Source organism: Phyllopteryx taeniolatus, chromosome 14 (assembly GCF_024500385.1).
Source record: "Phyllopteryx taeniolatus isolate TA_2022b chromosome 14, UOR_Ptae_1.2, whole genome shotgun sequence".
In the NCBI taxonomy this organism is placed as follows: Eukaryota; Metazoa; Chordata; class Actinopteri; order Syngnathiformes; family Syngnathidae; genus Phyllopteryx; species Phyllopteryx taeniolatus.
Window position 1 is genome coordinate 3,130,980 of NC_084515.1, and position 13,164 is coordinate 3,144,143.

General features: G+C 38.9%; 1 protein-coding gene across 2 annotated transcripts; it reads right to left on the reverse strand.

Moving 5' to 3' along the window:
• Positions 1 to 5,755: 5,755 nt before the first annotated feature.
• On the reverse strand, positions 5,756 to 13,164 carry hes6 (hes family bHLH transcription factor 6). 2 transcript variants are annotated; one of them, XM_061798397.1, is made up of 4 exons: positions 12,929 to 13,164; positions 12,692 to 12,778; positions 12,495 to 12,576; positions 5,756 to 9,422 (listed from the first exon to the last, which is right to left on the reverse strand). In XM_061798397.1, the coding sequence occupies exons 1-4, from the start codon at positions 12,992 to 12,994 to the stop codon at positions 8,983 to 8,985; spliced, it is 675 nt and encodes a 224-aa protein (XP_061654381.1). In that variant the 5' UTR covers positions 12,995 to 13,164; the 3' UTR covers positions 5,756 to 8,982. The 2 variants fall into 2 exon arrangements, with proteins under 2 accessions (XP_061654381.1, XP_061654382.1); XM_061798398.1 differs by having other exon boundaries at positions 12,692 to 12,808; positions 12,929 to 13,163.

Genomic DNA, 13,164 nt, shown 5'->3' on the forward strand with positions numbered 1-13,164 from the left:
AGTGTGAGAGCTGTGAAGAAACACCCTAAGATGACAGTCTGTGACATCATTGCCAGCCTCCACAGGACAGGGGTGAAGGTATCACAATCCACTGTGAAGAAGACTTTGAGAGAAGAAATGTACAGGCCATACCACCAGATGCAAACCACTCATCAGCAAAAAGAATCGGAAGGCCAGATTGCATTTTGCAAAGAAGTCCAGAGATGAGCCACCAAAGTTTTGAAACAAAGTTTTATGGACTAATGAGACCAAGATTAACCTCTACCAAAGTGATGGAAAGCCCAAAGTATGGAGAAAGAAAGGATCTGCTTATGATCCAAAACACACAAGCTCATCTGTGAAGCATGGTGAAGGTAATGTCATGGCTTAGGTTTGCATGGCTGCTTCTGGAAAGGGCTCTCTAGTCTTTATTGATGATGTAACTCATTATGGTAGCAGCAGAATGAATTCTGACATCTACAAAACCATATTGTCTGGCTATTTACACAAAAATGCATCCAAACTATTTGGGAGAAGCTTCACCATGCAACAAGACAATGACCCAAAACACTCTGCCAACAGAACAAAGGACTTCATCAGGGGGGGGAAGTAGAAGGTCTTAGATTGGCCAATTCAATCACCGGACCTTAACCCAATAGAGGATGTATTTTACCTCCTGAAGAGGAGACTGAAGGGAGAAGCCCCCAGAAACTGAAAGAAGCTGCAGTAAAGGTCTGGAAAAGGATTTTGTAGGAAGAATGTACCAGTCTGGTGAAGTCAATGGGTTGCAGCCTTGATGCAGTTATTGCAAGTAAGGGTTATGCCACCAAATATTAAATGTTATTAACTTTAAGTTAATTTAATAATGTTTGTTCCAATACTTTTGCTCACTTGAAAAGTGGGTGGCTTCATACAAAAGGTGCTCTGTCCTGAGTTGTTGAACACATCTAGGTGTAAATCCCATGAAATAAAAGCTAGAATTCTGAACTTTTGTCTCATATTCATCTTTTGATCTGAAACCCACGTCTTCAGTATACACAAAAAAACAAAATTGACTTTGCCGTTCTAATAGCTTTGGAAGGGACTGTATTTTCCTTGAGTCACTGATGGTGTAGTGGCACACTCGCCTGACTTTGCTGCAGGCAGTGTGGGTTCAGTTCCCACACAGTGATGGGGTGAATATGAGTGTGAATGGTTGTCGGTGTCTATATGTACCCTGTGACTGACTGGCGACCAGTTCAGGGTGTTGTCTGCCTTTTGCCCGAACTCAGCTGGGATAGGCTCCAGTCCCCTAACCAGGATAAGCGGTGTTGAAAATGGATGGATGTGTTTTCCTTGCATAAAAAAAGAACACATTTTCATTTTTTTTTGGAACCGATTAATGGCATTCCCATTCATTTCAATGGGAAGTGTTTTAAATGAATTAATCTCGTATCTCAAGGCACTACTACCGTGTAAGTTGACAGCTTTTGTTTCAGAAGGGCTGTCCGTGTGATGTTGTATGTCCCTCATAAAATGTGGACGTGAGCATCCTGCAGCTCATTAGTGCTCAAGGTGACATTTTAGGGTTACTGCAGTAAATAAAGCCCTCGAGGAAACGACGAGGCTTTTCCTCCACTTTGAAGCTCCTCTCGGCCTGTTTCAAACATCTTCCTTTTGTGTCCCACTCCTTCCTTAATGTGAGAATACTCTCATTTAGATCCCTCAAATAAATCACCGTGAAATGTCCACTTTGAGCCTCGTTTGCACCGTGACGAGCTGTTTCTATTAGTTTAAATCTGACAAACGCTCATTCGGTGGAATGAGTGATCACTTAACTGTTTGCAGGAGAGGAGTACTGTGTTGTGACGTTGACATGATTAAAAGGTTGCCCACTAAGTGGGCTTTTAAAAGCCCCCGGTAGAACAGCGTCATATTATTGAGACCTATTCGAAGGAGATGCTGCTAAGGTTAAAAGTGATGAAAATGTGACTTTCAATCATAAATATGACCTGCGAGGAGGATTTTCCAGAATAGGATAAACCTTGTTAAAGTGTTTTAATCAGAAAGGTTTCTCTAAATGCCTGTTTTGTTCCCAAATTATATTTTAAGAAAGAATAAGACAAAAAATTGTTGAAAATATGATTTTGCCATTGTGCCAATCTGAAGTATAGGCTACAATGACCATTTTACAGACTAATTTTCAAGTATAATGATTGAGAAATTGTTCCCCAAATCCCACTTTTGTTTAAAAGTTACTACAGTATTTTAGGAAACAAAGCAAAAAACGTGACCTTGCTACTATGCAAATTTGAAATACGGGCTAAAGTGATCACTTAACAATTTTTAAGCGTAATAATGAAAAATAGTGGCCAAAAGCCTTTTTTGTTCAAAAGTGACATTGTAAGAAAAAAAGATGACACAAAATGTGATAAAAATGTCATCTTAAATATAGCCTGCAGGGATGATTTTACAGATAGTTGTTAACGTTTCTGAAGTATCATGCATGAGAAATCCATTTTCCCAATGCCTTTTTTTCTTTTCTTTGTTCAAGAGTGACATTTTAGGAAACAAGACCAGAAAAACAGATGAAAATTGGATTGGGAAAATCTTACAATCAAATTGCTTGCCAAATGCCACTTTTGTTTTAAGTGTTCATCACGTGTTTAAAATGTGACTGCGAGTGTAGTGCTGAGTTTGCACATTTGTGTTTCACAAATGGCTTTTTTGTTTCAAAAGTGCCATTTTATGACACAACACAAAAACAATGGGATGAAAATGTGACTTTGTTATTGTGCATAAGGTTAAATAGTGGCCAAAGTGATCATTTAACAGATTTTTTTTTAAAAAGAAATTCAAAACTGTTATAATGAGAAATGGTTTCCCAAATGCCTTTTTTTGTTCAAAATTGCAATTTTAAGAAACAAGAAGATAAACAAATGATGAAAATGTGCCTTTGCTATTGTCCAAATCTTAAATATGGGCGACAGTGATAATTCTACAGACTATTTATTAAGTGTAATGAATGGGAAATGGTGACCAAATGCCTTTTATTGTTCAAAAGCGACATTTTAAGAAACAAGAAAAAGAAAACTTGATTTTAAAGTTGATTGATCTGCAAATCCCTGAAGTTTAATGCAAGACTCCCCAAAAGTCCTGCTGAGGTTCACCTTCATAATGCAAATGACTTGGGAGTCAGATCCTGCAGACTCAACATGTTAGATCAAAGCCAGCAGCCTCCTTCCTCATCCTCCTCATCTTCACACCTTGAGATGAGGTGTGAACGTTAGACAGCCACCCCCTGCAGACAGAGGCCCGTTTGCACCCTTCGAGCGTCTACAAAGTTAACCAAGTTATTTTCTTTTTCTTTGCTTGAAAAAGATAATACAATAAGAGGAAAAAAACATGCAGAATGACTCCTTTAAAATATGGGCCACTTTCTTGTAATTTGATCAATAACGGTAAAGACATGGCCCACTGAATTTCCTATAGAAAATCAAGTAATTTTACTGATATGAGTATTTGAATTATTGGCAGTTGTTATCCATCAAAAGGTCATAATTGTTTCTAAGGAAAAACACATTTTAAAATAATATTTTTCACACTTTTAATACCAAAATGTCTTGACCGTAAGGTATCCCAAATCAAATTTCATGATTCGCAGCATGTTTTTTCTGGAGACCCGTGGGTGAGGAGTATAAATCGAGTGATGTCGTAAATAGTTGTATGGAGAACATCGCAAGACTGTTGTCCTGAAGTCATTTAGCAGAAAACATAATTGCTAGCCTACTAGCTAATGTCAGCTCTGTAGCGCGATATCCATTTTACGATAAAGAAAAAAAACAAAAAAAACATCTGATTATCCAGTCTCTCAAAGATCATGTTTACTTTGTCGGAATTTCTGTCACGTCTATTTTTGAATAAATGCATTCCGTATTCCTTCCAAGCAATCAAGCTCCCTTTTTTTCATCTGACATGTCAGACATTCACACTATGAGATGAAGATCATCATTGAAGTCATTTACCCCTGGTAGAATGACATGTAAGAGCTTGTTTACTACGGGTGCCATCTAAGTTTTTGCCACCCGGAAGTACGTGTGACATCACGGTGCAAAGACCCATTGAAGCTTTCTTCCAGTTCCTTGAAAAGACCCCATAGTAAAACGTTCAATCTATGTATAAATAGTAACATCTTTACTATTTCCTCGCTCGCAAGTGTTACGGCGTGACAATCGACACTCTGCATGCACATCACAGAGCAGACACGTCATTACAAGGGCACTGCCGGCTTTTCTTATGCAAGAGAGAGAGAGTCTGTGGCCCCGTGGGGGGACTCAGGGGGGGCCCCTCGTGGGAGGCTCTAGGCTATTAACATGAGCTTTTTTGCTTACTAGGTACCCTACATTGTGGATTTGGTACACATTTCAGCCTTAATTATGCAAATGATGTGTCAGCAAGAAAACTGTTTTTAGAGCAGTGATTCTCAACCACTCATGCCACAGAAAATTTCTAATTTTCACTTAATTGGGCTGAAAATTCAGATTTATTTGCCACAAATAATGTATCTTTGTTCAACTATCTATGCCAGCAATGTATCGTGACAGGCAGTAGAATGCTTTTCCACAAGATTACAGAAGGGAACATTAACGTGGATTCACTTATTGCCTTTTATACAACACAGTAAGTAAGATTGTAGACTACGCTCTATAACTTCAAAATTCAAGTTAGCTGCTGTTTTGAATGGGGAGCACGTTCCATGTCAGGGACCTTTTCAAGTTTTATAAAGTACCATAAGGGCCATAACAATATCAGAAAATGTACCATCCTACAATGCAAATGGTTAGGCTAAGCATAGTTGCCGGTCATTTTTGAACAGTTATGGAAAACAAGAAAACAAATTCAAAAAACAAGAAGTCCAATTGCCTTGATTCAACATTTGTGGATTACCATGAGCTGGATTTTAGCAAGACCACTGGTATTTTTATTGATATTGTGACAATAAGTTAAAAATGACATAAGCAATCCGCTATATGCAGAACGTCACATGACCAACATGAACACGGGATAGCTGACTTCCTGTGTATGCTACGCTAACGAGCATGACAACGGTTTGATTACATGATTGTTTAAAGCCGAACTTGCTAAATTTGTTTTCTTTATGGCTAGTGTATTCGGACAAAAGTATATCATTTATTTAGACAAATATATGATGTATGTAGACACGAACGAAACCTAAACATTGAATACTGTCATCTATTGGTGGCTCTGTGGTGAAAGCTTGTGTAAAAAAAATAAAAAAGACAGACATTTATTAAAGTTTTCACATGTGCTATGTCACGGTCCCTTTCACCTGAGCGAGGAGGAAGTGCTTAGACCCCTTTTGCCAAATGCGGAAGTAGGTTGTGCCTTATGTAATTAGGCTAACAATATTAAGACACCAGTCTCATTTCTATACCACAGAAAATTACAACCCCAATGTTGTTAAATGAATACAACTCCAAGCAAACTGAGCAATATAATTCTTAATTATGTCATTATTTTTGAAAAGGACAGATTTTTTTTTTTCTCAGCGATTGGCTGGCAACCAGTCCCACGAATAAATGTTTGAAATGCTTTATTGCCTACTCATTCCAGAGTGGCTTACTCATCTTTAACACCTCTACAGTGCCTACGACGTGTACGCAAATGACTGGCCATTGCAGAATATTAACTAACATCTTGGAGAGGGGGGGGGGGGAACAGCCTTGAGTGGGCGCCGAGTGGGCTCGTTTGACACAAACTTCCAAGAAAAGTCAACTGTCGCAAAGCCGTTTATTGAAAAAGTTCCCTGTTGTCATGTGATGCATATAAATATGTTAAAAGCACTACAAAGGGAGAAATAATTTACACAAATCTGACAATGTGCTTCTAATCTTCTGTAGTCGTGATTCCCAACCACTGTATGGGATAATGTATCTTTGTTCATCTATGTCAGTGACGTATCGTGATTTGTGGCAGGCAGAACAATTACACGCTCTCCCACTAAATGGCAGAAGGTACATAATTCATATTTCAGTATACAGTGGTACCTTGACTTACGAGACCATGACCATGCTCGTGACTCAAAACATCTTTTGCCATTGAAATGAATGGAAATGTCATTAATCCGCAGTGTTGGGGAGTAACTACTTACATCTAACTTGATTGTAATTTAATTACTAAATGTATGTAATTAAAATCCATTACATTACTCTGAGAAAATCTGTAATTCAATTACAGTTGCTTGTGGAAATTTCCATAATTACAACTTTAGTTACATTTGAAAAATAGCTGCAAAAGCTCAAGTTTTATTTTCATATCATTTCCTCTTTCTAAAGCCGACGCTTGTGATTGGCTCTCTCCCTGTCCTGTGCCATTCTGCTGTAGCCTCAAACATGACATGTTTTTCCAAATACGACCTCTAAGTGCCACCTTGTGGTGGGATCTATTAGTTTGTCTGAGATTTTGGGATAAGACTCATCGTTACACTTTTGAACACAGAAAAGAACATTTCATCATTATAATTTTTGACTTTTTTATGGAACTTTCACTTATCTTGATTGTCATATGAAGATATATTGTCTAAATTGTGCACATTTGTCATTAGGTCAGCATTGTATGGTATTATGCTTTTCTGCAGCTGTACACATATAATGCAACAAATACATTTTTGTTATGTATCTGCACTTCATTTCACAGATGAGCTTTGTTATGTATTTACATTTCACGTTTATCTGTGTAAAGAACAAATATGGACTTAATTCAAAATTAATGAATCAAAATAATGAATTCAAAATTATTCATACATTCATTCATTTTCCGTACCCCTTATCCTCACTAGGGCGTGCTGGAGCCTATCCCAGCTGACTCTGGGCAAGAGGCGGGGTACACCCTGAACTGGTCGCCAGCCAATCGCAGGGCACATATAAACAACCATTCGCACTCAGATAATTAATTAATCAAAATGTAATCTAATGTAATTTAGTTATTACTTGGAGAAAGGAATTGAAATAGTTATACATTAACATTTTCAACAGGGTAACTTGTAATTGTAACCAACCCTGTTAAGCCGTTCCAGCCGTCCAAAAGCACAGACAAATATTTTTGCAATGTTTTTTAATAAGAAAAATCACACTCTACTGTAATGTACTGCATAAAAACATACAGTAATAACATAATTAAATAGAATGAAAAGAATTAAACAGTTTGTGCATCATGATTTCATGCATCAATTTTGCTGCACATCGACTCAGATTGTCGCATCTAAACTGCAATAATGTTAGTCGTTTTTCGCAAAGGATAAAGAATATATGCCTGTGAGTATTATTAGTCTTCCTACGTGTGTTGCTCCCATTTGTTATCTAAAATAAGTTGTTTAAAGGTTTACAACTACCGCAAAGGTTTATAACTATCAATGCTAGTTTTGTTAGCCTTCTATGGCGTTTCCCATTATATGTTAGCATCAACTAGCAAACCTTCCTAAGGCCAAGTAACGTGGTTTTAAATACACGTGTAATTCTCTTTGAAAGTAAATTTCAACTTCTTTTTTGAAGATTTATTCGCTATCTGCTGCTTGTTATGAATTTCGCTGTAACCATCTAGTGCTCATAATGCAATTTTTTTTTTTTTTTTTTTTTTTTACTTGGCTGAGTGACCGCTCATATCACGAAAGACTCCAAAGTCTGGTCACTCATAAGTCAAGGTACTGCTGTTTATACATTTTGTGACATTTTTCCAATTTAAAATATGTGCTTTGGCTCAATAAAGGTTGGGGAAACACTGCTCTATACAGCTCATGTTTAACAAGTAAATATATACAACATTTGCCTCCTATATGAGGCTGTAAGCGTCCAAAATGTGACCTTACAGATCACTTATTTGCTTTTTAAAACAATTACTACTGCTTTACATATGACACACATTGAGACGTAGCTTTAAAACACAGGTGTCAAACTCAAGGCCTGGGGGTCAGATCTGGCCCGTCACATCATTTGTTGGTGGTCCATTACAGCAAACAATATGGGTACAGTTTGAGTTTCTGGCAAAATGGATTCGTTCTTTTGTCTTTTAGTTCCCAAGGAGTCTTCGAGACCACTGACGTGGTTTGGTGCAGGCTTATTGAAAGTTTCCAAAAGCAGAGCCAAAGTGAAGCAGCATTGTGTTGCTACAAACTTCCTGAACAGCTGAGCTCTGATCAAAATGTTGCAACATTTAAATCTGGCCCGAAAACATGATTGTTCACTGGTGATTTTTCATAAATCAAAAATATTATTTCACCATCTAGCTTTTTATTTGGGATTTTGTCATTAAGTGTTTACATTTTCATTGCTCCTGCTTTTATGTTGGGGTTTATCAACGTAAGTTTTTTTTTAAGGCTGTATGAAATTGTCTTGAGTATGGAGGGTACTATACAAATGAGCATGCCTTGGTACCAAAATTGCATTTTTTCTTCATTTTTGACAGACATTAAAGGCATTTTTCTAACCAAATCCCTTCTTTACATAAATTACAATAATTATTGTTACAATAGTTGTATACTTATATATTCTATACTTTGCTTTGTCACTATTTTCCAAGACTTCTGATTCCAAATTCAATTTGTTGTTAAAACATATATATAAAAATGCAGGGCCAGTTGTGTATATCGCTAGCCTAATAGCATAATTGCCTTAGTCATTTTTAACTTACTGTCACAATATAAAAATATACATATATACCAAAATGACTGCAAAAAATATCTTCTTTATGTCTGTGTAGATTGTTAGTCAAGCAGGTCATTGTAATGTTGTGCCGCAAATGTTGAATCAAGGCAACTGGATGAAAACGTAAAAAGATGACTTATGCAGTTATGCTAGTAGGTTAAGGACATGTAATAATATGTTAAGGTGATTATACATTTATAAGGTTTTCACCGTCATAAACCACAACTACGATGTGGCCAGCCATGAAACTGAGTTTGACACCCCTGCTTTAAAACACTGAATCGTGTAATAGAAACTCTTTAGTCTACCAGGGTCTCCAAATTGATTTGGAGCCATTTAAGGACACACAGCCCGGTGCGTCCTGCACCTCCGACTCCTCAGACGAAGAAACCTGACTCTGTTCGGACTCCTCTGAAGACGAGACCTGACTTTGCTCCAAGTCGGTGTCGTCAAGGTCCGAGCAGAGGTCGTCGCCGGAGGTGCAGGCGGAGGGGGCCGGCGACACCAGCAAGCCTGGGGCCGCTGGACACCAGGGTCCGGGGTGGGGGTCTGCATCTAAGAGCGTGGCCCTGAGCCGGTCTTGGCCGTGCAGGGGCATGCTCTCCAGGAGGTGGTTGAGCAGCTCGGCGGCCACCGTGGGGTCCATCGTCGGGCAGCTGGACACAAAAGTGTGCACGTCGTGCATGCACTGGATGTAACCGGCTGCGAAACGCTCGCACGCCTCTCGGTTGACAGCAGCCAACTCTACAATCAACATGAACAAACAAAAAGGTTATTTGTCAGTGGAGATTTTTAACCAGGCCTTTCAATAACTTTCTATACTATACTAGTGTGTGTGTGTATATATATATATATATATATATATATATATATATATATATATATATATATATATATATATATATATATATATATATACATATATATATATATTATACTATACTAAACTATAATCAATTTTGTTTCGCCTCTACTGAATGTTTTCTTTTCTTTTTAATCCAACTTTTACTTTTAGCACTTACAGTGTATTTGGGATACAGAGGTCAAAATTGTCCAAAAAAGGTGCAGAGTCCCTGTCTAATAAACGTAATGCTTTGTATTGCAATCTAAAATTTGAGTTATTATGAGCAAGCTTCAGATACGCCGCCGCTGGAGTGAGGTGACCAAAAACTGGAGCGGTTAAGGTACTGTGATGCCCTCGCATGTAGGCAAGGAGAGTCGCAGTTGCGAAGGCACTGTCACTGCTTATTGAACGGAAAAACACTCGCAAAGAGCTGCTGTAGGCCACAACTCACACCCAGAAGCTCACACGCACACTAACTGGCCAACCTGACTCCAGCTCCTGATGTCATGCACTAGGCAACACCCGCTTAAAAGCAAACATCTAACACACCAATACAACAGTACAGAACAGTAATTAGACTTGAATATAATAAACTGTAACAGTAATTAGACTTTAATGGTATTTCAATGTTGAAAATTGATTTGACGCGTGAGTAAATTGAGTTGCCGATGACACAACTCTAGTCTAAAGTCCAGGAAAAAACCTAGAACAACTACGGACTACTGTAGAAAAGGAATGAAGTGTATTGAAAAACTGGTTCGACATCAAATTGTCACTAAAATTAACAAAAACAAAGTTTAGAATTTTAACCATTAGACAGATTAATAACCAGGCAACACTCATGATTAACTTCTTTATACTCGCGTGGGCAGCGACCGCGCTGACGTCATTGCGGCTATCCCGCGCGCAGTTTGCCTTTCCACTTGAGCGCAACCCACGCATGCTGTTTTGAAGGTGTGCTGCAGTTCTCCGAGTCGGGGGTGTCGCTACGGCTGGTATTGGCTACGACAACGGGGGGTGGCGTTTCCTCTGCCTTTTCTGGCCATTTCCGGTAGCTGTTTTTACTTTCCTTTCCGATACAAGGAACAAAGCAACAACAAAGGCGTCTGTGGAACAGTGTCTGCGAGAACAAATGGACCTAGATGACCAGATGATACGTTTAATTATGCTGAAAAATCGATCAAAAAGGCGGCGGCGTAGGTGGTATGTGCGGCTGAGTAGCTGAGTACGTCATCACAGCTTTTGACGAAAACGGACCAATCACAAGAGATGATCTCCGCGGCATTCTGCGCGCGGCGACAATTTGTGCCGTACGCACGTCAAGTGTCGCATGTGCGGCGGTCACGTGATGCAATGAAGGCGCGGGAGTATAAAGAGGCCTTAAGATGGAAAGAGTGTATGAAAATAAATTCCTTGGAGTAATTATTGATAATAAACTGTGCTGGAAATCCCATATAAACCATGTGAAAGCCAAGATGTCAAAAACCATAGCTATTCTACATAAATCCAAGGATGTCTTTAACAAAACGTCATTATAAACATTGTACTATGCACTGTTAGTGCCTTGTTGAAATATGGGGCAATACGTATAAATCCAACACAATCTTTAAGCTAAAAAAAAAGGCAATCAGAGTTATTAATCGATCCAGCTACACAGAACCAACCAATCGACTATATATCAACTTCAACACATTCAAATTCTTCGATTTGGTTAAATTCAAAACAGCACAGCTTTTGTATAAACTACACAACAATTCACTTTCCCTCACTACTCAGAGGCTGTTCGGGATAGGAGACAGCTGTTATAATCTGAGAGGAACAGGGATATTTAAAACAATCTAAAACGACAATCAATATAAAACTGAGACGTGTCTCCGTAAGGAGTTAACTTGTGGAATGATTATGACGGTGAATTGAAAACATGTAGCTCCCTAATTGTGAAAATGTTTAAAACAAGAGTGATAAAGAAATATACAAATCAGGTATATATATATATGTATATATATATATATATATATGAGAGATAAACACTAATATTGATTAATTGTGTGGATGATGAAGAAGTTAGCAATGCTAGCTTGACTATAGTGGGTTGTGTGTAACTGTTAAAGTCGCCATTATACTTGGATGGACCTGTTATTCGTATGTGTGTGTGTATATATGTATATTTTATAAGTTTGGCCACAGAACAAATTAAACTCACACTTCAAAGTATTTTACACATTTACACTACATTTATAAGTACATTTACACGGTATTTTCTCTTTATTCCCACTTTTATTTTTAGTAATTTGTGTATTTGAGGTCTGTTTTGTAAAGCACTTTGTGTCCACTTGTTTGTGAGAGTTACTATATAAACACATCTTCATCCAGGTCATGGTAAACTTTTTGAAAACAACCAAGAGTCCAGTTGCCCCGATTCAAGTTTTTGTGAAGAAAATACAACAGGGAAAAAAGTGTTTTAATGGCGAACTGCTGCGATCTATAGCGCTTCTCGCGGAAGGACATTCGGCAGTGGTACATCTGAAGCCTCGGTGTTTGAGTCGTGTATTAATTCGCTAACCGCTCGGAACTAGATTTCAAAGATGCGTTCGCTGCTGCTGGGAAATAGGAAAATCGACCCCATTTGAGCGTACGTGCTTTAATGTAAATGATGGCTTTGGAACCTCACATAGACCTATGACTGACTTGCTCCGATTCTGTCATTCAAACTCGAATTTGTACTGCATTTCTTAACAGGCCTCCTGGTCGAATTAGTGAAGTTCTGAATCCCCCCCCCCCCCCCCCGCCCCCTCCGAGCGTGAGTGTAACATTCGCCACGATTTTGGCAGCGGGTTGCCAAGCAGAAGCGAGGCGAACTCCACAGTCAAACTTGTCCATTCGCTGCCCGCCATCATCGCACGACCACCTCGCCCAAACTGTTTCCGGTACTACGTGTTTAGCCTTTTTTGTTTTGTTTGTTTTCAATTTACCTTGAGCCCGGTTCTGCAGGATGCTCTCCACCCGTTTGACCGTCATCTCCAGTACTTCGGCGTTCTCCATCTTTGAGTGGCTCTACGACGCGACACATAACACACATATTAGACACCTTGAGCTCATTAAAAAGCGAATGGGTGGGCTATTCATATGCATAATATGATATATATTTTTTTTATTTTATTTTTCTGACCTCTGTATCCGCCATGAGAGCCCTGAGTTCGTGTAAGCTGTCGTTAATACGAGCTCGTCGTTTCTTCTCCACCAGAGGTTTCCTCATCTGGAATCACAGTCGAGTTATTATGAAAGCCTTTAAAAAAAAAGAATACAAATAACAATAACGACGAAAGTACATGTACAATGAATCGTTTCCCCCCGCATCATTTATTATCGTTTTTTTTTTTTTCGTTTTGTTTTGTTTGTAATTTACCTTTCTGTCAGACTTAAGTCCTCCCGGGCAGCGGTCACTCGCTGTGTGCTTGCGGGTGGGGGCCATTCCTGCCACAAAATGAGACGAGAACCCTGACAACCGTCGTTTGTAGCCCCCCAAAAATGACGTTGGAGCTCCTCACTGGGGAGACAGATGGCTCGGCCAGCGGACCTGGGTTCTTGGTAGCGCTGGCAATGGAGGGGGACTATATATGACGCCTGATTTACATATGAATG

Excerpts from the sequence above, each read along its gene's own strand:
- hes6 (XM_061798397.1), bottom strand. The coding sequence starts at position 12,994 with ATGGCCCCCACCCGCAAGCACACAGCGAGTGACCGCTGCCCGGGAGGA. Across the intron at positions 12,779-12,928 it reads GACTTAAGTCTGACAGAAAG|ATGAGGAAACCTCTGGTGGA; the intron begins GTAAATTACAAA and ends CTGTGATTCCAG. Across the intron at positions 12,577-12,691 it reads CTCTCATGGCGGATACAGAG|AGCCACTCAAAGATGGAGAA; the intron begins GTCAGAAAAATA and ends GTCGCGTCGTAG.